Genomic DNA, 25505 nt, shown 5'->3' with positions numbered 1-25505 from the left:
AGGATTGTACTCAATAGATTGATTCATTGCTACCGATATTGAATTCAACTATTTTGGAATATAAGGAATTATATCAGAAGCTTGCAAACCTCATCATTTAACTGAAGATATTGATGATCAAATTAGGAAAACTCAGAAGGAGATCGATGATATTGCAGATAACATAATTGGTTCTTCGGAACTAATATCAGTCTTAGATCAGGAAATGGCTATTCATGTAGAAAAGATTGAAAATCTAGAAAAAGAATAGGCTAGATTAAAAATGAAAACCCGGGAGTTGAAGAATAAGCTTGGTCCAAGATTGGACAATCTACTAACTCACCGGAATGAACTATCCAAGGTAACAATTCAAGGAGAGATCACCTGAACAAAAAATGCACTATCTTACTGGGATGATCACGCAGACTGAAGCAATAATTACATATAATACAAAGTTCCTGCAGGGTCTTAACTTAGTTCTTGCAGATATTTTTTAGATTGTACATAACAAACTTCCGGTATCTAGGTAATTTTTGAATTTTTGATACTTTTGACATCCTTTGTTATTGATGTCAAAGGGGGACTGGTATAGTGAGAAAAATGTACAAAGTAAGGCATGGTGAAAAGTGAACAAAAGGAGATCATTTGCTTAGGGGAGCACTCTCAGTTTTTGTTTTTTAATTTTTCTCATGAGTGTTGCCATCAATGCCAAAGGGGGAGATTGTTGGCATTATACACTCATATGAGAAAGGTAGATGTTGTCATTGATGGCAACATGGTTCAACAAGTTCAACCAGCAATAGACTTCACCTACCGGCATCAGCAGATACAACAAGGTTTATTCACACCGGGATCCAGTTTACACTGGCATTAGATCATACTAACATTCCAGATCGACTTGACAATAGTATTGTTTATGTGAAATAAATTGTAATGTAAATTATAATTGTATGGCTGACATATTGTATTGTAAAGACTCATATATTTATGAGTTCTTGTAGGTCATTTGGTAAGGAGTATGTATGAATATATGAAGTAAGCGGTAATATTGATAGCATACAGGCTAGGATTTTTGGCAAAGGCAGAACCGGTATCAAATAGAGCATAACAAAGAACTCATCCAACATTTTGATGCAAGTTGTAAGAGTTCAATTTTGTGTTTACATTAGTATTGTAGTCAGTGTGACTCCATTTTTGTTGAGCAGTGAGCTCAAGGCAGTTGGCCTTCCTGCATGTGCAGGCCCCTTTTGTACTAAGTAATATTTATTCATATTGGCCAGTGAGTAAATATCGTGGGTCACAAATCCCACCAAAGTTTTTCCCTTACCGGGTTTCCTCACCAAAATATCTGTGTTATGGTGTGCATTGATGTTGATTCTTTTGTTTCTCTTTACTGCATTATTGTTTGCTTATCGGTATATTAATTTCAGTTACAGAATTCCAAATAAGTTTAAATCTTTCATCTACCGGTCAGACACTAATTCACCCCCCCCTCTCAGTGTCTTTGGGATTCACTGGAAGTATCTAACAAATACAACATTACATTGATTCAGGCATGTTAAAAATAACATCTGACAATGAATGGCATATTCATCATGATCATTTAAAATAACATTCAAGTTCCTATTATGTTGCTCTTCACTATGTGACATAATTAGCCTACCTATCGGGGGCTCCTTGTCATTCATGGTGGTACAATTTCAGGTGTAATCATTCTTAGTGAGCAACGTAATAGTCTATTTATTCTTGCCTCTATGCTTGGGGGGAAAGAATATTCCTTTTCCTCTTTCTAAGGTTTCACTATTTTCTTTATGGAGTACATTATTCATAAATTTGATGTCCTTTCTTGCATAGAGTTTTCCTTCATGCGAGCGCATGTCTGTTCCGTGAGTGGGATCTTCTCCTTGCTTGAATTGGTACGTCTATTATGAACAATCTCTCCTTAGAGAACTTTTGTGAATCTTCTTCTTTCGCTCTCTTTGCAAACTACCTCTTCTATTGTGTTAATCATAACTTGATGTCCTTTCTTGAATGGAGTTATCCTTCATGCGAGCGCATGTCTGTTCCTTGGTTAGGATGTATTCCTTTCTTGAAATGGTACGTCTCTTATGAGTAGTCTCTCTCTAGAAGTTGTGTAATTCTTCTCATTGTCCTACATTTGGGGGGAAATGATCTCTCTCTCTCTCTCTCTCTCTCTCTCTCTCTCTCTAAGGATCCACTCTTTCCTATGTTTTGGATGGTGTGAGTTTTATTACTTGATGTCATTCCTTGTGTGGAATTGTTGTTGTTCACTCAAGGGTTCTCTCTTATACAAGAGGGGTAAGTCCTTGACTACAATCTCTTTCACACTTGGTAATGTACATCTATAATAAATTCACCCATCGCCATTGGGATAAAAGTGAGTCATCCTTCATCAAGAATCCCTTTCACCTAGCAATAGGAGGAAGGATTGAATTATTGTTCTCTTCCGCGCTTCATTCTAGAAGATGTTATATTTGTCTAAGACAACTCCTCTTGGAGGTAGATGTCTTTTGAGCAAAGATCTCTTCTCCTCCAAGGATCTCCTTTACACTTACAACAAGATATCTCTTTTCAACTATCTTATCCTTGCTTGAAGAGTATTCCCTCTCTTGAATATATCTATGACATTGTTGCATAATGGATATCTTCTTTGTGTTGAAGGTAGGTATCCTTGTTCTACTTTCCTTAAGATATCAACATTAAACTATGTTGACTTCTTAAGCGGGGGGCACCCACGCTGCTCCTTTTGTATTATATTTCTATCGCGCATTGTATCCCTTATATAGTGGATATTTGTCGGAACCAGAGGGAAGCCTATTAGAGTGAGATGTCGCCACTTTTCTTTTATACAGTGGGTCATTCTCAGAAGGAGATGTCGCTACTTTTCCCTTATACAATGGATCATTCTCAAAATGAGATGTCATCACTTTTCTTTTATACAATGGGTCATTCTTAGAACAAGATGTCACCACTTTTCTTTTATACAGTGGGTCATTCTCGGAACCAGAGGACAACCTCTTAGAGTGAGATGTCGCCACTTTCTCGACATTTATACTATACATCTTATATAGGTTGTAACATACTCGGGCATAGACTCCTATGAGGTGCTTTTAACCTCACTTGCACACACACGCACGAGGTTGAGTGGAACTAACGATGTTCTCACTTTTCCCCCTTGCATGAATCACCTAGAAAGAATCTAGGGGCTAGCTTTCCATGTCATTTTTTCTCCATGGATCACCTAATTCTAGGGGTGAGATGTCCATGGTTCCTTTTGTTCAACTTTCTTCTCATGGATCACCAAAGTGTGTATTCATGTTCTCTCTCTTCTTCCTCTCATGAACTCATAGTTTTACTATTGATGGTTCATGGATGATGTCAAATTTTCTCTTTTATGTAATTATTGGTGTTTATGTGATGGCATTTGTCTTTGTGTTTCAATTAGTTGTTTGAGACATTTGAGTATTGAGGTCTCTTCGGCTAGTTGATTTTTGGTCTTGTGTTTTGGTTTTTGTTGTGTGTTTCTTGTGCTTTATTTTGTTTTGTTTGTCTTGTTCTTTTTGTTTTGTGTGCTCTTGCATATGTTTGAGTGAGTTAAGATCCTGAGATTGGCGGTTGTGTTCCTCAAGATTAGTGATGTCTTATACTCCTTGTGGTATTGCTCTGCATCTCTCATCTTCATCTCTTTCTTTCTTCTACTTTACTGGCAATATTGGTGTAAGCCATACTCCCGCTAAAGTGGGGGCTAAATGTAGCGTCATAAGATTGAACTCCTTGCAATTTTGATCATGGTTTAGGCCCTCGCCCTAGCGACTGCATCTCCCTACTCAATTGGGACCGCTCTCTGCATCATCATTCTAAATCTCCTCCTGTTTCAGCCTTCATATCACCTTGTGACCCTGTCCAGGCCCCAAAATAGGGCAGAACAGGGGCGTGGCCCTTGTCCTCCCTCTTTGTGTGGCCCCGAAATGGGCCCATCTGACCCTTGACCCTATTTTTCTCTTCGGGATTTAATCTCCCCTATGTCAACCTTCAGTGAGATGAAAATTAATCCTCGTAGGAAAGTATAAAAAGGGATTTAGTCCTCTCATTTGCATAAGAAAAAATTTAGGAGGAGGCCTTCATTATCATCATCAAGCATTCAAGTGTTCAAGTCTTCAAACATCTCCTTCTTCACGTGTCTTTTTCACCATCCATTGGAGCAACATTACAACATTCATTTGTAAGCATGTGTGTGTAAAGGTTTTGTCATGTTGCATGCCATTTCATGCAACACTTGTGATTACATTCAAGAAGCAAGTCAACCATCATCAACAAATTGTAGATCTACAAGGTTGCAGGTGTGCAACTGTAATTACATATTTAAGCTTCATTTTCAGAGACAAAAAAACCCTTTTCGACGCTCGGATTTTACAGACGACTAGGTGCAACTTTAACTCGGTCCCGAGGACTTTTCTCCAAATTTGTAGGGCAAGTTTGTATCAGTCTAAATACCTTAGATCTGAAGTTACAACACAATCCCAAATCGGTAGCTCCTTATTTCACACATTTTGTCTTCATTTTGTGCATAGTCAACAAGTCAACTCTTCTACTTACAAAAGAGGGTAAATTGCGTTGAACCCTTGCAATTCACTTAGTATTCAGATCCTTATTAACTCTAGGGTTTGGATCTAATGAATTCAACCCCTCTTTTAAATGTAAAGTATCTCCCAAGTGAAAAACATCCTAGTGATTTCTTTTCTCTCTCCTAGGTGTGGAATCACTAGGGTTAAATTTTCCACTTTACCCACACACACACACACACATATATGTATGTATGTATGTATATGCATATATACATATATAAATGAGGGTACAATATATCACCTATCAGTGAAAATAAGGGACTTTTTAATTCGGCTTATGAAAAAATACAATATTTGGTGACAATAGGGGGGCTTTTAATTCACGTTGTGTATTAGGAGAGGGTGACAAAAAAGGAGTTTAGGGCAATACTTTTTTAAAATAGGGGGATTCTTTAGTATGCCATGAATGCACGTGCTATAACCCAGGTTTACTAAGTGAAGCCCCCGTGTCTCATATTCCCCACAAGTGGAATAAAGTAGGAGATTGTCTGGCTAAATTGGCATATGGACGTCATCTAGATCGAGGACATTTGCCTTCAAATTTATCTCATACATTTGCCTTCAAATTTATCTCATATATTTGAGCAATTAGCTAGGGAAGATAAGATTGTTTAATTGGTTATTCTTTGTTGGGCCACTAGCCATTTATGGTGTGTAATTTTCTCCTATGGATTAATAAATTTTACCCCTTTAAAAAAACAAAAACCAAAAACCGATTTGTATCTTTATAATATTATTAAAAAATAGATAATTTGTTTATAAATCACTTGATGTTAAATAAAGTATAAAAGAAGTTTGTGCCTATTATATCTCAATGCACATTTAATCAAAAAATTAATAATAATTAAAATTCGAAAACATATTACTGAAAATTTTAAAATTATTTATTATTTTAATCAAATGTGCATCTAATGGAGACGCAATTGATGCTTGCAAATGTTATGTATTAGATGATAGGCTATTTTAGGTGGGGAAGCCCCCGCTAGAAAAGTCTCACGTCAAAAATCAATTTGTTCGACGCTAGAAATAAATTTGTCGGGTAACAATGAATTAAGGTTTTTGAAGTGTCTTGTTGGTTTCTGTATGCCAAATTATTTTTGACACTTTTCAATCACCAAATTTTCTTTCAATTACATTCTACAACTATAAAAACTTAACAATAAAAGCTTGTAAAAAATCTTGTTTCACATCAATTAGAAGGAATTTTCATCTTGTTGTTATATCACACTTGAAAACAATTCTTAACTTGTATAACTTTATTTCAATTGCATCAATCGCACAGTGGTAGAATAGTTGACGTATAGTTTGAACATGAGACTTTTTACAGATAGGCCTAAAATTTTTTACCATGAATGGTATCTGCATAAGGTTGGTTCGTTTTTTTTTTGTGTTTTATTTCATTCTAAAATAGATCAATGGTTTAAAATTATGAAAACAATTTAGGTTGGATTATTTGTTAAGGTGAGTCAAATTTACTTGACCTCCATTTTCATTTTGAAAGATGAGAAGCATTAGTGGCTTTTTTCTATTATTGATCTTTTGGAGATCCTTCATAAGAAGAGCGGGAAACAAAGAAGTACAAAAATCATGTAAATGAATCTTTACCACAAGAATGTCTTGGTATGTCTTTTATCTATAAAATTTTAAAAAATTATTACAAGAGAATGCTATTATTGGCATCCACAACCATCACCCAAAAACATTTGAATGAATCTGTACCACACATATGACTTGGTAGATCTTTCATCTTATACAATTTTTTAAAAAATTACAAGAGAGTGCTATTATTGTCATCCACAACCATCAACAAAGGAAATGGTGGCTATTTTGTGGGTTTGACAGGGTTCATTCAAGTATTATTTGCTCACCATTATGAATGGAGGTGTTCCTTGCATGATTGAATGTATTTGTTTCATTAATTAACAATAGTTGAATATTCCGACTTCCTCTAGGTGGCTTTTGATATTCTTTATCCACTCTAAATTGTTAAAGAAACTTTTGAAAAATATTCAATCATTGAATTAGGAGGAGCAAAGGGGCAAAACTGCTTGTATATGAGATTATTTAATCTTTGTGAAGGCATAAATAGTTAGATTTTAATGTATTTTTCAAGCTCATCCAAACAACAATTGTCCATGTACTATTATCATATTTTACATCAATGATAAATTTTCAAGAGTCTTCTCTTTTCTCCAAATGAATCTAAGTGTTTTAGAAAATGAAGAAATTCAACAAAATTTAAATAATTATTGAATAACATCTATATTTATTTATATGATACAATGATTATTTATACTAATCAAAAATCATATTTATAATCAAAGTTTCTATAAATTTATATTGTTGTATAACTAATTATATAATATTAAAATATATTTAAAATTCAACTTTAATTTGAAATTGTTGTATAACTAATTATATAATATTAAAATATATTTAAAATTCAACTTTAATTTGAAATCAACGTATGACTTAAACCTCAAAGTACGGAGTGCTAGTTAATGTTTTTTGGTACAAGAATTGCACTTTCTCAGGAAGGTTGTTTAGTCATTTGAGCTCATTCATTTTAAATGCGTATGATTAATATTTGTTTATTGTAAAGAGCGCATAAAAATTTCCAGCTCATCCCACATACTGTGCTACCCGCGTTTAAACTCTGTTTCTTTTTAATAGACAGAATGCAGAGTTGTCAGTAGTTGGCAACACGGCTAACCCACACTTTTAAATCGCTGCATACTCTCAATATTAAATTCATTTCTCCTTCAAACAAATTCAACTTTCTGTCCCCCCCAATCTGATTAAGTATATATACATCCCGCCGCCAAACTCTTACTCATTTAAAAATCCTTACCCAATTCAGCTCGTCTGAGATTCAAATATCAGCGCTATACTATACTGCGGCTTACTTGATTGCCAAGGCTTCACTTCCCAAGCTCGTCCCGAGTTCGAATCTCAGACGCCCTCTGTTACCCAACATGGTTAAACCCTCGCCAGAGATGAAAACCCAAAACAGTATAAGAAAGACGCAGCAACATTTCAAGGGAGTGCGAATGAGAAAATGGGGGAAATGGGTTTCCGAAGTGAGAATACCCAATTCCAAATCCAGAATTTGGCTGGGATCTTACGATACCCCTCAACAGGCCGCTCGCGCTTACGACTGTGCTGTTTACTGCCTCAGAGGATGCAAAGCCAAGTTTAATTTCCCTGGCTCTCTGCCGGAAATTCCATCGGCCTCTTTGCTCTGTCCCGCTGAGATTCAAGCTGTTGCAGCCAAGTTCGGCAAGGAAGAATTCCGGCAGGTGCTGGACTGTAATGCCACATTTTCTGGTTCAAAATCACAGTCGTGTGTGTACAGTCAACAAAGTTTAGAGGAGCAAGATTTGGGACTGTTAGATTCACTTCTTGAGGAGGTAGAGAGCTTTGAGTGTCCAATTATAGAGGATTTTCTTCCTCTGGATGAGTTATTTGAGGATATTGATTTTCTCAAGGACTTTGGCTCCACTGGATGGACGGAAGAGTCGTGGGATTTGCCAATTCACATTGATAGACAAGATTTTCTCAAAAATTTGTGCTGGAAAGCGGGAGTTTTTAAAGTCCCTTTGCAGCACTAATTCTTTATTCTACTGTTCAATTAATTTTGATCTTTCACTTTATGAGTGCAACATCATCTCTTTCCGTTTGAAATTTTGCATATTATTATTATTCTTAATGATGAATGGTAAAATAATAAAATACAGAATTTTATTATTTCAAATGTTTATCTTGAAAATTAAAGGGAAGTAGCAATAGCCATATTGTTAAGGAAGAAGTCTTATATTAATGGAAAGTAAGAATCATTATCCAGTGTTTTTGTCTTAACCATCTAAGGGCTTTTAGACATTGGGGATGGGTTACGTTTCTTGTTTGTGATAATGTTTTGTCTTTTTGTTTTGATGTGAAAGTTCAATTTTGAGAATTTTTTATCACACCACCTAAAAAGCCACAATCACACTAAGAAACTAAGGATTGCCCCATGACACTGGCATTGAGGGGATCCATTACATTCATGAGAGACACACCTTGAACGAACATTGTAATATAGGAAAAGGCAACACATGAGCAATAGTACAAGGGGAACTGACCTAGAGTGCTCAATGAGTGTATACAATTGAGAAAGAATCAAAGCAATGCACCTATAGTATATCATAGGTTTAGCATACAAAGAGAAATATGCATCCACTATCAAATTTGGAAACAGAGTAGTGTTTCTATCTTTCTATATACATATGTTTTTATCTTTCTGGATATACATATGTGAAGTTGTTCTTGCAAGGCAAGCTCACATTTTCTAACACTAATCTAGAGGCAAGACACCCCAGCTGGACTTACAAGAAGCCTAAAGAAAGTGAACCTGGAGAAAGTTCCTAAGATGCATATAAATCAAAACATATGTTTTCAATTGAAACAGTTCACAAGTAGAACTTAATTGAAAATAAATGAAGACTATAAAAAGCTTAAAAATTTGCAGCAAATAAACTGGAGAATACATTTGCTATGATTATGGGTATATATTTGGACAATAGATATGTGGGCATTGCACCTGAAAGATATGACCCCTTAAATTCTGAAATTGGATTTTTGCAGTGTAAGAATTTGTAAATTTCTTTTTGGATCAGGCTGTCTTGTTTGTTTGTTTGGACATCATTTGACTTGTGATAATATTGTCTAAATCAGGGGAAAACTAGTGATGAAGACAAGAGGTAAAGTGGCTGTAAGCAGAATATATGTATCCTCATATTAACATAGCCTTGAATGTTCCATACCTGTGAAATGAATAATTGTACATAAACTGGCCTGAATAGAGCATCCAATGCCTTTCCTTCACAAAAATGAGATGTTGCCTTAATCTGTTCACAGTGTGGGACCAATGGAACAAGAGAGAGGACTGTGGAACCAATGAAAGAGGGAAGGCAACTGTTAGACAAAGGAAGAACAGAGATCAATATTCTACAAGAAGAAATTGAACATATTGTAATATGAGAAGAAAATGAAGTGAAGTAAACCTACAAGGGAGTGTAGATGAGATATCTAGAAGAGGATCATAACAAAAAAGGGAATTGAGCATAATTTCTACATTACACTGGCACACAAATCCAAGCAAGTTAAAGAGAAGACAGCAAAGGTATATCATGACCATTGATGGTCCTCCCATCAATCACGATCCTACAATGGGTATTTCCGTTATCAATGTCGAAGAAAGGTGCTCCAGAATGGTTATCCCAACTGCAACAACGTCCATCGAGGAAAAACAAAGAATACTACAATGAATTTTAAGGTGTATAGATAAATGAAACAAAAAAAAATGTGTATTGATATAAATTTACCTGTTTGTGGCTGTATTGTAAAGGAGGCACAGTTTAGAGCATGATGGCGCTTCAAGAGGAAATCTCTATGAAATGTACGATGCAACCAGTAGTGTAAGGCCTCTTCAGAACCCATATGCAGAATGGCCATATAGAGTAGTCTCCTTGCATTCTATGTAGGAAGATTGCTGAGAAATGGTGAGGAGTAATGTATTCCAGTGGCCATGAAGTACTGTAATATGTAGTTAAAGAGAGATTAATCATTAATTGTCATGAGAATATGTTTTGAGATTAAGTGAAGAAAAATCCAGCAAGCAATGGATGAATACTTCACCATGACCCTCATAGCCCAATTCATTGACATGAGGACATTATCAAACTCTGCAATGACCTTCTTATGGCAATCAACTCTACTCATTATTCTGATGCAGACTGGTGTTTGTCTCAATTGACTACTTATTTTGTAAGAATGGGGCACTCCTTTCACTGGAGTTTTTTCATGATATTAGTTGTGTACGTACTTGTTTCCCTAGGACTTATGCATTTAGGTTTATCTCCATAGATTTTTTTTCTTAAAATATAATTTTAGGTACTTTATCTTTGGCTGTTGATCCGTATCGCACTTCTGGTTAGCTATTGAGACTTCTAAAACGCTTGATTCTCATGGACCTACATTGATCATTTGAAGACGCTGATGTAATATTATGATGTCTTTCCATCTTTCTATAAACAACCATTTGCATGGGTTCTGGGATGGTCTGATATGTTGTAAGCTACTCTATAATCCAAGAACAGTTAGGTCAAGGTGTGCATGGCACAAGGCAGTATGGACCAGAAGGCAGTATGGACCATAAACCAATATTCCCTTTCCCTTTTGATTTCATTTCTTCTTTCTTTCCTTCTAGCAAACACTCAGCTAACAACTATGTAATTCATGTTCAAATTTAATGTGATCAACCAACTAACTTGGAATGGAGCTGTAAAAGAAATGTTTTCCTGTGTATGGTCCACTGGTGAGAAATTCCATTGGCAACAAACTTGCACAAATCCATGATATTTACTGTTAGTGCACAAAAATAAGCTTTTCCTTCATGATTTATGGAATTATTATTGTGGATTTTTGTTTTAATCCCATGAGTTGGATCAAACCCTTTTTTGCTTAATTGTTAAGCTAACTAAGGAATATCACTGTTTTTTCAGTTTTATTCCTGTTTTTCCTCCTTTTCTGTTTTAATGAGGCTCTATATATTTTGTAATTCATTTTCTAAATCAATCAATGAAATAGTTTTATTTTCTCTTCTCTGAAATTTTCTCTCCGATTCTGCAAGTTTACTTCTTACTTTCCTAACTAGATTCTTACTGTTCAGATTTAGATAAAATTTTACATATACATCCCATGAAAGACAATCCTCTGAATCGAATAACTTTAAAGTCCTGACAGTGCATTAGATAAATTAGAAATTATGTACACCCAACATATAACACACAAACCTTAGACCGAAAGCCCTAAGAACCAGTGAAACCAACCAGTATAAAATCATGGCGAACAGGGCTCTCGAAGTGATTCAAAATCTTTAGGAATCAAAGTCCTTAACAAATTAAAGCAATTTTTTCAGCTAACGAGACCATAAGGGACTAAATAATTAAATAAATTCAACAAGATTCACAATGAACCCTGCCAAACATAACTATCCACATAATTCAAATCCCTAATTCCTACAGCACGAAACCAATTTTACAGATTATGTGCACATAATTCTTATATAAAAAACCGTAAGTAGCTGAAGAGTTCTAAAATTCTGGAAAGTAAACATAAATAAGCTCAAAAACCTGTCAAACAAAAATCTAAAGGTTGATCCATTACTAATGAAAGTTCAATTCCTAACCACATGACAAAATTTTTATAGGTATTATGCAACATTATTCTTCAATCAAAGCATAAAGTGACTGAAAACTAGTCTATTCAAAAACAGTAAGAAGAAAACCTGTCAAAAAGGACAACAGTTGCTTTATAATCCCTAATAACTGAACTCCTCTCCACATTAAATCAAGTTTGACAAATACTTTTCAGCACAAAAGCCTGGGTAGCTGAAGAATTCATAAAGTGAACAAAATAAACAATACATATGAAACCCTAATAAATATGACCACAAGAATGATTGAAAAATTTAAAAGATCCAAATGATTTCTACAAATGATGAGCCAAGAATTTTTCAATCGAATCCCCTGAGTGCCTGAAAAATCAATGAATTCAGGAATGTGTACTTGACGGAGTTTAAACCTCTAATCCTTATATGTTATTCTCCTCCAAAACACCATAATCTACAAACTTACAGTAAAAATTGGGTAATTCAGAATTAATTGTCGAGGTAGGAAAAAATCAACTTTTAGATCTACTAAATCAAGGAGGCCTTCTCTAATGTGCTGCAGTAGATATCACCACAGAAATTAAACACAAACCATACAACACAAACCATATCTATTGTATAGTATAGTCTATTTTTGGTGGTTACTTCGTGTCTATATATTAGTTTGTAATATTCATAGTCATTCACCTCATCAAAGTAGAAAATATGCTACATGAATGTGTTTTATCATAATCATTTATGATGTAATACATATTTAAACATGGTAATGAGAAAAAGATGGTTGAATTGATTTGTTAAATTTGTCTGTTGGGATGATGAGGAGGTAGAACTAATTGTAGTCCACATATCTAGTCTGGAAATAGTCACTAGATTTCATATAAAAGGTGTAATAATTGAAATCAATGGCAATACCTTGATGAACATATCACAAAAAATTTCTTTCAAAATACATGAGAAAACTAGGTTCTACATATACATTAAAAAAGAAAATAGATATTTATAAAATATTAAATGAGTTTACCTAACAAGCCATGAGCATACCCATACATTTCCTTTATTATTCTAAAAAGACACTTTGCAAAAAATTTGTAGGTATTTTACAATTATTTGGCTAGTTAGCTAATCAATAACACATATAAATGTGCATCATACCTAGAAAGACACTAAATCAAGATTGATTAAGCCTTAAATTATTCACTCTTTAAAAGTTACAAGTGTTTATTATAACTTTGGGATAAGCCTAGATCATTGCAATATTAGAATGCTTTACCCACACTTGAAAATTGAAATAATAGGTTCTACTAAGTGAATTCCATTCTTCGCTATGCTCTCTTGTTTCCCCCTATTTCCATTTTACATCCCCTTCAAATGAAAAAAACCATCTCCAATATAAAAGAATATAGAGTAGTTCTTGAGGATGGGTGACACTTGTCACAAGATGAAATGCTAGAAAAATAGCCAACCTTCCATGCTAATTGTCCAGAAAAATCTTGTGAGATTTGTTGGAATAGAAATTGTGAAGACTATGCTACATTAATGAATTGAATAAGCCATTTCCCTTCTCCATTGCTATATGTGAATCCATATAGTAATCCATTTCTTTTCTCCATTGCTATATGTGAATCCATATTGTTGTGATGAAATATTATTTCTAACCAGATAAAATTTGATTGAGAAATTGTAGGGTGCCTTAATTGTACAGGATAAGTACATGTTAAATGTTTCTTTAGCATCTTATTCTACACTTATTTTTAAAGATTAATGAAATGACTACTAACTCCTTCAAATCTTACTTGAATATTGACCATTAATATACTTAAATAAATAAGATCACTGGCTATCACACATTGTAGACTATGTACAATATGGTCCTTTAAATTTTAATGTAAAGAGCCTTAGTGATCAAAAAGACCTACTATGAATCAAATTTATGCTCATGTCTTCACATCAAGTGCCACTAGGGATACTTGTTATACACTTCAACAAAAGTAGCATTGTATTTGTTGGGGTGATTAATATAGGATCCAATTGTATCACAAAATATTGCCACATTAATTGACAACTAAGCCACTAAATGCAATATTATTTCACTTTTATTCCCATTGCACATTGTCATATGCAAATGGGACCTATAAAGCTTCACCTCCATTTTCTTTTCAAGATCAAAGTTTCACTACAAAACTATTGATTTTTTTGGTCATGGTTCTTTCCATTTTTATTATTCAAAATAGCTTATAAAATAGTGTTTTTACTTTAAAAGAGAAAGGCCATGTGTAAAGATAGGGGAGAGGGACCAATAGGTGATAGGGGTACCAATACATGCTATAGTACATGGACACTTTTAGACTAATAGTGGTGCCCTAAAAATGTCATGTCAATGCTTATCCCAAAAAAAGTACCTCTAAAATTTAAAAAAAAACCAATGATGTGATGTCGCATCAGTGCACAAGTAAACATGACTTAGTGCACACCTATGGGTCTTATGACAATTTGGAACCATTCTGGACACCTTTACAAAAATGCATGCTGATGTGGTATCATATTTGACCATGTGGACTTGAAATTTTGTTTTTAAGTAGGGGACTTGACAAGTAAGTTGTTGTGTAAATTTAATTTTTTTTGAAATGTCCACATATGACTTTGAGAAGCGCGAAGTTGGGGTGAGCATGTACTTGCTTCTCTTCCCTATTGCAAATTGTAGACATTATTAGCCATGACAATATAAAATTCTAATATTGGCAGTTTGTTCCAAGTTAATATCAGGTAGATCCAAAAGACTTTGACAAGAGATGGTTGTGAATATGTGATGCATACGATTGATAGGACATGTGCTTTTTGCTACCCCCGTGAGCTAGGGCTTTCCCTGGCTGCAGTTTTCAACTTCTTCTCTGTGAACAAGGGTGGGGTTTCTCTGTGCATCAGTGCTAGGGTGGGGGTGTTAGTTTTAGTGGGAAATTTGTGCATGGATTTTTTGTGTGCAGGTTGTGTTTTGGTGTATGTGAAGTTTTGTGTAGGGTTTGTGAGATTTTTATTGGTTGTTGGTGATCTTTCTTATGTAGGGAGTGTAGCGACCTAAAATTGCAAGACTTGCAATTTTTACCATATTTAGGGCCCTTGCCTTAGTTTTCTCATTCACATGCTTGATTGAGACCTATTTACACCTCTACCATATAATAAACTCCATATTTTCACTTTGTGCCTTGTTGGGACCCCTTACCCTGGCCCAATTTGGGGTAGGACCAAGGCGTGGCGCCTTCGTCGTCACTGGGACTAGGGCGCTATGCCCTGATCCTCCCCATTTGGGGCCCAATTTAAGCCCTTTTCCCTATGAAAAATGTGAGCAGGAAACCTTCTCTTGTGTCAGCGTATGTCAAAAAATTAACATTGACAATGGGAAAGCATGTAAGGAAGTCTTTCCCTCTCATGTGGACACAAGAGGCATAACTGGATAATTGGGAGCATTATTTTAAATTCCCTTTAAGCATTTAATTAATCAATCTAAAGTCTTCTTTCTCCGCACACCATAAAATTGGGCCATTTACCCTAAGTGTGCCCCTTTTTATTATTTCAATTAATTATTTCATCAAAAACCCTAATTATGTCATATTCCGACCTTCAAGGCCCAATTTCGCATATCTAGACACCTCGAATCTCAACATTCTTTTGGAATTCACTTTAGAATCATAATATCTTGCTTCCTCAAAAATTTGAGAAAAAGTTATTAGGACCAAGAGGCAGCCTCTTGGTCCAAATATTTTCTCCCCAAATTTCGGGAGCATGATTTGGCGATATTTTAATGTTTGAATCCAGGAGATTGTGAAGTTATATCATTTCTAGGTCGGCCTTGGACCCAAAACAAAGTTAGGGTTTCATACATATAGCCTTTTGTTTCCTCATTAAAAGGGACCCAACAAAGCGATCAATGAAAGGAGCCTCTTGTGAAGGGAAAATGCAGATTATGTGAAGCCTTCTCAAGCATTCATCAGGTCTACATCCACGATTCACATTCAACTATTGTGGAGCAACTTTACATCATTCATTTGCAAGCAATGTGTGTGTTAGGGATTTTTCATGTTCATGCCTTTTCATACAATATATGTGACTACATTCAAGAAATAAAGCATCATCATCATTCATTGCAGATCTAAAGATATACCTTTCAATTATTTATTTCTAGCATTTGCAATATTTCATTCAAAGTTGATTCCTCAACCAGGGTTTGACTTAGGGAAGCCCCTATTCCCAATCTTTTTCCCCTTCTTTCTATGTGTAGAAAATAGGCGCGCAACTATACTAATTCTGGAAATAAGCTTTAGACAACGAGACGGAAAACCCTTTTCGACATGCGAAAAATTTGGAGGACCAAGAGGCAGTGCCACAGTCCCTACTTTTTCGGGACATTTTTGCATGGCAAATCTGAATCGGCTTATATTACTCAGATCCAGGTACATGACAAAATCCCAAACCTTTAGCTCAGTATTTTCTCATTTTTGTCTTCAATTTCGACACTTTACCCTAAATCAACATTTCAACTTACAAAAGAGGGAAAAAAAACATCATAATCAATCAATCCACATAGTATTGAATCCTTATATGATTTGTGACTGAATCTAGTGGATTCATCCCCTCTTTTCAATGTAAAGGAATTGCTCCCCAAAGTGAAAATTGACTTGGTGATTTCTCCTTCTATGTTGCAAATTGCCAAATCAAAATTCCCCCTTTATAGGGAGTTATCCTTAATGTTTGTGGCCTTCATGGAAGGGCATCGAGCTTCTTCAAATTTGGTGTTTTCTGATGTCTTGGGCTAGGGAGGTCCATCTTCTGGTATGTATGCAAGCACAAAAGAGTCATTTTATGTGGGTGATGCGCCCAAGCTCAAGAAAGTTAATGGTTGTTTGGAGAGGAGTCATGTTCGGCTGGTTTTGATCATCCATCTCGATTTGGTATCGAAGAATGTCTCTTACCTCAGCAATCATGCTCTTATTTGTAAATTCATGGGGATTTGTATCTCTTTTACAGCATTGGAATCTTGGGTTTGTCACACTTGGTGAGTTGAAGGATATAAGGAGATAAAGCTCGCTGCAAATAATTATTTTATGGTTGTTTATTCATGTATGGCTGATTGCAATAAGGTTTTCGAACGGGGGCATTATTTTAACAATCAAGTTGGTTTATTCATCAAACCCTAGCATGTGGGTTTGAACTCGGTTGAGGAGATCCCCTCGAAGGTTCCTATTTGGGTACGACTTCCTTGACTTCCATTGGAATTCTGACCACATGATATCCTGCAAAGGATTTCTCTTTTTCTTGAGAAGCCAATTGGGACAACTCAACAAACTATGGGTAGAAGGGTAATTACCCATGCTCAAATTTGTGTGGAAATTGATTCAATATTCCTTTGCCAGATTCAATTGAAATTTGTGTAGGCCCATCTTCTTGGATTCAACAATAAGACTATGAAACCCTTCCTTTTCGTTGCCATATTTTTCATGAATATGGACACCTTCAACGAAAATGTGATCAAGTTAACCCGATTCTTGTTGCAAATATTTCTTCTACTACCCTTGTCCTTAAGGTGGATAAAGGAAAAGCCCCTATGCCTACAGGGATTGTTGATAAGGATGGATTTGCGTCTATTAAGCTTCGTAATAAGGGGAGGGGTCAGAAGTGATCTTTTAGGGATAGGCAAAATCGTGAGGATTTCAATCGTTTTCATGTGCTGGAGGATTGGCTTCAGAAGAAGGTATTCTAGTTGATCTGCACTTTCGGGCTACTAACATTCGAGTGGATGTCCTGTAGGGAATGAAGAATGGTAATGTCGATTTACCTTTTCTTAGATTGTGGGATCCATAGTTGCTTGGCCTAGATATAGCAGTGCCTATTGGCTCTAAAGAGATGGAAGAGGATGTAGTTTTGGTAGGTTTGGTGAAGGAAGCTTTGGATTCTAGTAAATTTAGTGATTCATCTCAAGCTCTTGGTTTGCAGCAGAGATTCCTCAAAAAATTTCCTCCAAAGAAATCTTCTAAGGGAGGTTGTAAGAAGGATCAAGAGAAAGTCAAATTAGTTGGGGAGATGCTTATGAAATCTAGGTCTGTGAAACCCATTGATTTCCATTTCACCCAGTCTGCCCAATGATTGTTCTCTCTTGGAATTTAAGGGGGTTGAATGGTATCCCCAGACAAAAGGCTATTTGTTATTTGGTTGTTGCTCATTCCCTGTGTATTGTTTGTATTCAGGAAACTAAGTTGTCAATTGATGGTATGCTACAACATTCTCGTAGTATTTTGTGGTTTGGACAATGTTAATGCATTGGGGCTTTTGGTTGCTTCAGAGGGGTGACTTGCTTTTGGGATTCGAGGATGATTATTCCACTATGGTGGATTTCTAGTCAGTCTTCTATTTCCATGGTAGCCTCAAGCTTAGATTCTGGTGAAATTATTCCGATCACTAATATTTATGCTCTGACAAATTTTCTTGGAAAATTATTTCTTTGGGCTCATATAAGGTATGTTCGGTCACTTGTTCCTTTTCTTCCTTGGATTATCATTGGTGACTTTAATATTGTGTCAAACTTGGAGAAAAAAAGGGGTGGGCTTGCTAAGTTAGATCCCACTTCTGCTCTTCTTTGAGAGAATATGGAGATGCTCAAATTAATTGATGTGAAACCATCTATTGGTATCTACACTTGGAATAATAGGCGACGTGGGGATGATGCTATTTATAAGGTGTTGGATAGATTTTTTGTTTCATATTTTTGGGTTGGAGATATATGGACTATCACTTCTGAGATTCTTGATTGCAGAGGATCTAACCACTGGCCCATTAAATTTTTAGTGGCCTCTTTTTTAGTTTCTAAAAGCCCTTAATTTAAGTTTCAACTCATGTGGCTTTGAAATTCTTCGCTTCATGATTTGATAGTTCAATGGCAGCAAAAAGATAGTCTAGCTTATGGTACCACAATGTATTCCTTTGTTAAGAAATTCCAATAAGTGAAATACAAGCTCAAACGGTGGAACATGCAATGCTTTGGTAATCTTTATACTACTAAACAAACAATTCAAGCACGTTTGGCTGATATCACTTACCAAATTTGAGATAATGGTTTAACAAAGAATTTATGTAGAGTTGAGTCTATGGTTGTGAAGGACTTAGAGGAATGGGAGATTCAAGAGGAATTTTTTTAGAAGCAAAAGGCATGGGTGGATTCGCTTCAAGAAGGTGATAGGAACGCAACCTTCTTCCATAATTATGTTAAAGCCCGAAGGCACGAGAGCTATATTTCCTCTTTAGTTAAGACAAATGGATTTCAACTCAATTTTTTGTAGGAGATGTCTTATTAGGCTATGCAATTCTACTATGTTCTGTTTATTGATGATTTCGCTCCTACTAATGGTGAGGAGAATTTAATTTTGGATTGTATTCCCTCTTTAGTTACCAGAGTGATGAATGAGGCTTTGGTGCGACTAGTCACTTTGTCAAAATTGGAAGAGGTCATTTTTAGGACGAATAAAGGAAAAACCCTCAATCCTGATAGGTTTGCAATAGAATTTCTTTAGGAGTTTTAGGATATTATTAATTTTGATCTTTTGGAGCTATTTGGGGAGTCTCAATGTAGCGAAAAAATTCTACGTTCCTTGAATTCTATTTTTCTTGTTCTTATTCCAAAAAAAGAAGGATTTGATCAATTGGACTACTTTAGGCCTATTGTTCTTTGTAATGTGGTTTATAATATTATTACTAAATTGATTGCATAGAGGCTTAAGCCTCGACTTCCTTGTTTGATCTCAAATGAGCAGGGGGGATTTTTTATAGGAAGACAAATTTTGGATGGGGTGGTCATTACTAGTGGTACTATTCATTCTATGACAATGTCTAAGGAAAAATCGATGTTCATTAAACTTGACATGTCTAAAGCTTATGATAGGGTTGAGTGACAATTCCTGTAAAAAAATCTTGTTACCTTTGAATTTAGTAATGATTGGGTGCGTTGGACAATAAGTTGTGTTTCTTTTGCATCCTTTTTAGTCATTATCAATAGTGTGCCTTCGGATTCATTTGGGGCTTATAGGGGTCTTTGTCAAGGGGACCCTTTATCTCCTTGTTTATTTATTATTATGGCAGAAGGCTTGGGAAGATTCATCAAATCCTAGGTTTCCCAAAGCTTGATTTAGGGTTGGCATTGGGGTAATGGGCTACCAACTCATTCCAACTTACAATTTGTGGATAAAATTGTTTCATTGGGGGCTGCCCGAATTCATGAAGAAAAGACTTTCAAACAAACTTTGGATATTTATTTGGCTACATCAGAATAGAAATTCAATGAACACAAATCTTCTATTTTTTGTAATACTCCTGATCCTATTCAGATAAGGATTGCCAATATATTGAGATTTCAAGTTGGAACCCTTCCTTTGGTTTATCTTGGTATTCCTCTAAATGTGGCTCAACAACATAGGGGATATCAAAAGGCTATGTTGGATAAGTTATGTAGGAGGGTTAATCACTAGACTCATAAATGGCTCTCTACTACTATATAGGTGACTCTTTTGTAGGTAGTGATCGAAGCACTTCCTACTTACATGTGCTTTATTTAGGTAGCTCCTTCGTATTTCATTAAAAAAATTGATGCTCTTTCACGACATTTTTTGTGGAGTAGTAATTTGATTTCTTATAAGTGGAGCTTAGTGAAGTGGGAGTCTATCTGTAGACCAAATAAAGAAGGGGGGTTTCATCTACGTTCAATAGCTATGAATGGGTAGGTTCTAGCTACTAAATTATATTGGCGTTGGTGCACACACCAGTCAAGGTCAAGTTTGGGCTAGAATTATTTCTCACAAGTATTTAGGAGGGATTGACAATTTTGATGTCCCTCATTGTCATGTGGAATGGAAGGGGTCTATGATTTGGCATACTCTGAAGATTGGGGAAAAGATCATTAAGAAGGGTCTTTTTTGGATTTGTCATAAGGGTTTTGAAGCTCTTTTATGGTTTGATTCTTGGGATGGACATCCTCCAATCCTTTCAAGGTATATACACTTACACTACCTTTGTGATATTTTTTGTTGCAGTAGGTTGGAGCAAGGTGGCTGACTATAAGCTTATTCAACACTTGGGATAGGTTGATGCATGTAGATGGAAATCTTCCCACAAATGGCCACTTGGAGGGATAGAGAGAGATCGACAAGAGTTAGCTCAGATTCTTGCTAGTAGGGAGTGCAATTCTCTTAGAGGACAAGACATCCTATGGTGGGGTCAAGGTTCCACCAACAAGTACTCTGTGGCTTTAGGGTACTTGGAGATTGATAGGAAGATGTTTGGGATTGTAGATGTTCCATTGTGGAAACGGGTGTGGAACAAATTTTATTGGCCTAAATGCAATATTTTCATGTGGTTGGTGGTTTACAATAAATGTCTTACTTGGGATAATTTATACAAGCATGGCTTCCAAGGACCTTAGACTATTTGTGTCTTGTGTCGTATTAGTGCAAAATGTATCCCCTATCTTTTCTTTCAATGTTCTTTCTTTTGAGATATTTATCTCTTTGGTGGGGAGTCTAGAATTATGCGTGTTGGCATGCCTCCTTATTGGTGGAATGTTGGGATCATTTGGGTCAACCTCTAGTTAAGACCACTTTTCTACATGTATTGTGGTTTTTCGGGCCTACTTTCATTCTCTGGCATATTTGGTTGGAACAAAATCGATGAATATTTTAGGATGCACAAATGGGTGTTCAATAATTATGGGGGAGAATTGTTCATACTCTTTAGGAGACGGTCTCAACCAAGTGTGATCTCTCTATTGTAGTGGATTCTAATGATGTAGTTATTGTTCAAAGGTTCAAATTTTATGTTCAAAGTCAGCAAGGTAAGAGGATTGGATGCAAACATTCTATGTGATAGATTGATTGTGTGGGTCATTAGCTTCCTCTTCAAGGATTTTTGAAGATAAATATTGATGGCTCTTCTAGAGGAAATATTGGTAATGTTGGCATTGGGGGAATTGGTCGTGATAGTTTTGGGGCTATTCAATTTATCATTTTTATTTATAAAGGTATTTATACAAATAACTACATGGAGGCTCTTTCCATGTTGTATGATATGGAGAGAGGTTGTGCTCTTGGATGGCAAAGAATTATTTGTGAGTCTAATTCACAGGTGGTGGCAAACTTGTCAAATGGTCAATGCTTGAATGATGTTAATTGGTGCTTAGCTTTGATTCTTCGATAGATTCTGAGATTGAATAGGTATATACAATCTATTGATTTTTTTCATATTCCTCAGGAGTGGAATATAGTAGTAGATTGTTTGGCGAAATGGGCATTTGATCGGATGCAGGGTTGGAATATTCGGGATATGGGACATTTGCTTCTAGATCTTTCTTGAATGTTGGAGCAATTAGTTGTTGAAGATCATGGGGGCTTCACTGGCTAGGAAATATTATATCACATGTGTTCATGTTGGGGGGTTTAATATCCTGAAAATTGAAAACAACATATTGCCTATTTGGTGAAAATAGGGGGGGTTTTAATTTGGGCTATGAAAAAATAGAATATCAAGTGAAAATAAGGGGGGTTTTAATTTGAGCTATGTATTGGGATGGGATGACAAAAAAAGAGTTTAGGGAAATATTTTTTGAAGATAGGAGAATTCTTTAATATTGTTGGAATCCAAGAACACTGAGAGGAATCAATGCTCTACCAGAATGATCAATTGTAACCTTAATAAAACATGCATTCACCAACCAGTATACTGATACATATAAAATTGAAAGAAGTAAAACAACCAATAAGCCAATCACATAAATGAATATCATAACACATAAAATTATACGTGGAAAACCTCAAAGAGGAAAAACTATGGTGGGATTTGTGACCCACAATATCAATCCACTGGCCATATGAAGAGATATTACAAACTATAGGGGTCTGCACTTGCAGGAAGGCTTACAGCCTAGAGCACACTGCTCAATCACAAGAGGAGCCTCACTGACTACATACAAATCTAGACTACAATCTGGAGAAATGATTGAATTGAAAAGATAACATCTTCTATGTCTGAATACAATTTTGGTTAAGCTCTGTCTGTTCCAGTTTGAAACCCTAAACCCTTACCGGAATAGCCTCTTACAAAAATATCCTCGCATACATGATCTCTCTCATATTTTTCACATCTCCACTACATTCCATAACCTTACATCCTACATATTACAAAATGGTCTAATCAATTGACCTATATACCCCTTTACAATTCAGCATGCCTTATGTCGGCTTACAAAGATAATTACAATATGAATATACATGTTGGCTCAATAACATAAATACATGAATATCATAATCAATTGTTGATGCCAGATCTACCAAATGATGTCGGCCTCCAATACCGATAACCTGAATATAAACCATGTCGACCTCCAATGCCGGTAACCTAAGAATTCCTTCCAACCTGTCAGTGTCTGTGAAGTGTCTATCGGTACACTACTAAACCAAAATATGAAGCTGGAACATGTTTCAATGTTTCCATCAATGACAACATATTGAAACCAACCAATTAGGTGTCAATTGCCAACAATCTCCCCCCTTTGCATTGATGGCAACACTCATGTGAAAAATGAAAAATGGTTTCCATTTGTCGGTTTCATCCCGAGCTTGCTCCCCCTGAGCTGAATATCCATCTATGATCAAAGATACTTCATATCTCATGAATATTATTCACCTATACTCCCCCTAATGTATACAACTTCTTAAATTTTTCACATCAATATCACTCCCCCTTTGACATCAATGCCCAAAATGATAAAAACCGAGACGAATAATGAAAGACTGTACAATGAATGTCCCAAAATATCTTATCGGAGCTGAATATATTTGAAAATTTCTGGATAGGCCTTCTCCAAAAGCTCTAGATAGGTATCCCAACCTAATTTGAAAGTGTCAAAAATAGATACAAGTCCATTTAGCATATGGGCAAATGACTCTTTCTCATTTAGCTCTGCCAGTGTGGGCCTACCAACCATATCTATGCACTCCTTCTTATGTACACTTAATGAATCCAACTGAGTACTCACCAATCCTCTAAGACGTCAATCTCTCCTTATGGTTTTATCTTTTTCCCTCTCAAGAGCTAAAACTTGGGCTTCCAAAACCAAAATCTGATCATCTATAGATGTAGTTAATGAATGTAAACCGTCAAAAGAATTAACTATACCTACAATATCCTCTTGAATATCGTTAATCCTTTTATCTGTCTCAGTTTTAGGTAAACCTGTGTTATAGTATATTCTATAAATATTAGTACACTTCCTTAAAGAATTATCTATCAACTTCAACTTTTCATTGATCTCCTTCCTCTCCGACTCAATCATTTGATCAAATGTAGCTCTCTTTGCCTGTGAAAACCTTTCCAGTGCCTGTCAGTTTGATATCTGCTGCAAAGACTAAAAATCCTTTGAAATGTGCTCTGCGATTATCTTAAGCTTGTTGGATGAGCTTGATTCTTTATCAAATTTTCACTGTAGGACAAGTCTATGCAAAACAGTGATAGATTAATCAATAACCCCTTTATCCATAGATCCTTCCTTCATCATTTTCTATGTCACCATCATCATGAGTTCAGTAGAACTCATCTTGGTAGTGCTTTTATTTTCAACCTGTGAGGTGTCGATTGACAACAATGATGGACTCACTATCAATTCCCTGCCGGATTCCCCTTTCTTCTCCTCTGATGGTTTAAATTTTATAGCTTCCACACTTGCGCCAGTGGCTTCACCACTTGGTGCAATCTCAGTAACCGTCGGTTCCTCCCTAGGAACTATGTCCTTATCCTGTCCATTCTGATCCGGAGAACTGTTGTCCTTAACATTAGTAACATGTACATTTGCAACATTTACACTCTTTGATTCTATCGGTATCTCAACATTTTCCTGTATATTAGTATCTACTGGGGGCTCAATATCCACTATCTTAATGTTTTTTTAAAATTGGGGGTGAAGTATTAATAATACCTTTACCTTTCCCTTCAATCAAGATGTCTGTAGTATCTATCTTAGGTTTCGGTGAATTATAAAAACCACGGTTTCTTCAAAGAACTTAACCCATGCCTTGTGGGTCTCCTTGACTATCTCATTGACCCTACCTAACATAAGACTGATTATTATAAGCTTGCTATGAAAAATCTTTCTATCTGCAACCTCAAGTGTCTTGCCCATCTCCTTTGGAGTAATAGAAACATAAACAAATAACAATTCTTGAATCTTTATATGCCCGTCCTCTTCCATTGTTGATAGTCTTCTAGCATCTAATATGTCATATAATTGTTTTGGTATTTGGTTTTCAATTTCTAGCAAGACTTTCTTATAAATATCCAAATACAACAAAACTGATTCCTCTATTTCTCTCTGTTCATTATCATCCAAATGCTCATAATAAAATTGCACATTCTTTAACATACCATCTTTAGTGATTCCATCTACTAATTATGTACAAGTCTTGGGTGGAATAACAATTACATTACCAAATACAAGTGCAAGATCGATGTCATCCTTCTTCTTTCTCCTTCCAGTACCAGATGGGGCCGAAGGTTTTTCTTTAGGTGCTCTTTTATGTGTTGGTACCCTGATAGTAACTTTCCTAACCAGTTGTTTCTTTTCTTCTACCTTAGTCTCTTCAGTTTTC

The 25505-nt window shown here is 35.7% G+C and overlaps 1 protein-coding gene across 1 annotated transcript; it reads left to right on the top strand.

Moving 5' to 3' along the window:
* Positions 1-7396: 7396 nt before the first annotated feature.
* Positions 7397-8278, top strand: LOC131049822 (ethylene-responsive transcription factor ERF011). The gene has a single exon (XM_057983905.1). The coding sequence runs from the start codon at positions 7601-7603 to the stop codon at positions 8234-8236; it is 636 nt and encodes a 211-aa protein (XP_057839888.1). The 5' UTR covers positions 7397-7600; the 3' UTR covers positions 8237-8278.
* Positions 8279-25505: the final 17227 nt, after the last annotated feature.

Source organism: Cryptomeria japonica, chromosome 2 (assembly GCF_030272615.1).
Source record: "Cryptomeria japonica chromosome 2, Sugi_1.0, whole genome shotgun sequence".
Lineage (NCBI taxonomy): Eukaryota > Viridiplantae > Streptophyta > Pinopsida > Cupressales > Cupressaceae > Cryptomeria > Cryptomeria japonica.
Note: the sequence above shows the minus strand (reverse complement) of the source record. Positions and strands in the feature narration are given on the sequence as shown.

What these genes read in the sequence shown, in the direction of transcription:
- LOC131049822 (XM_057983905.1), top strand. Translation starts at nt 7,601, where the DNA reads ATGGTTAAACCCTCGCCAGAGATGAAAACCCAAAACAGTATAAGAAAG.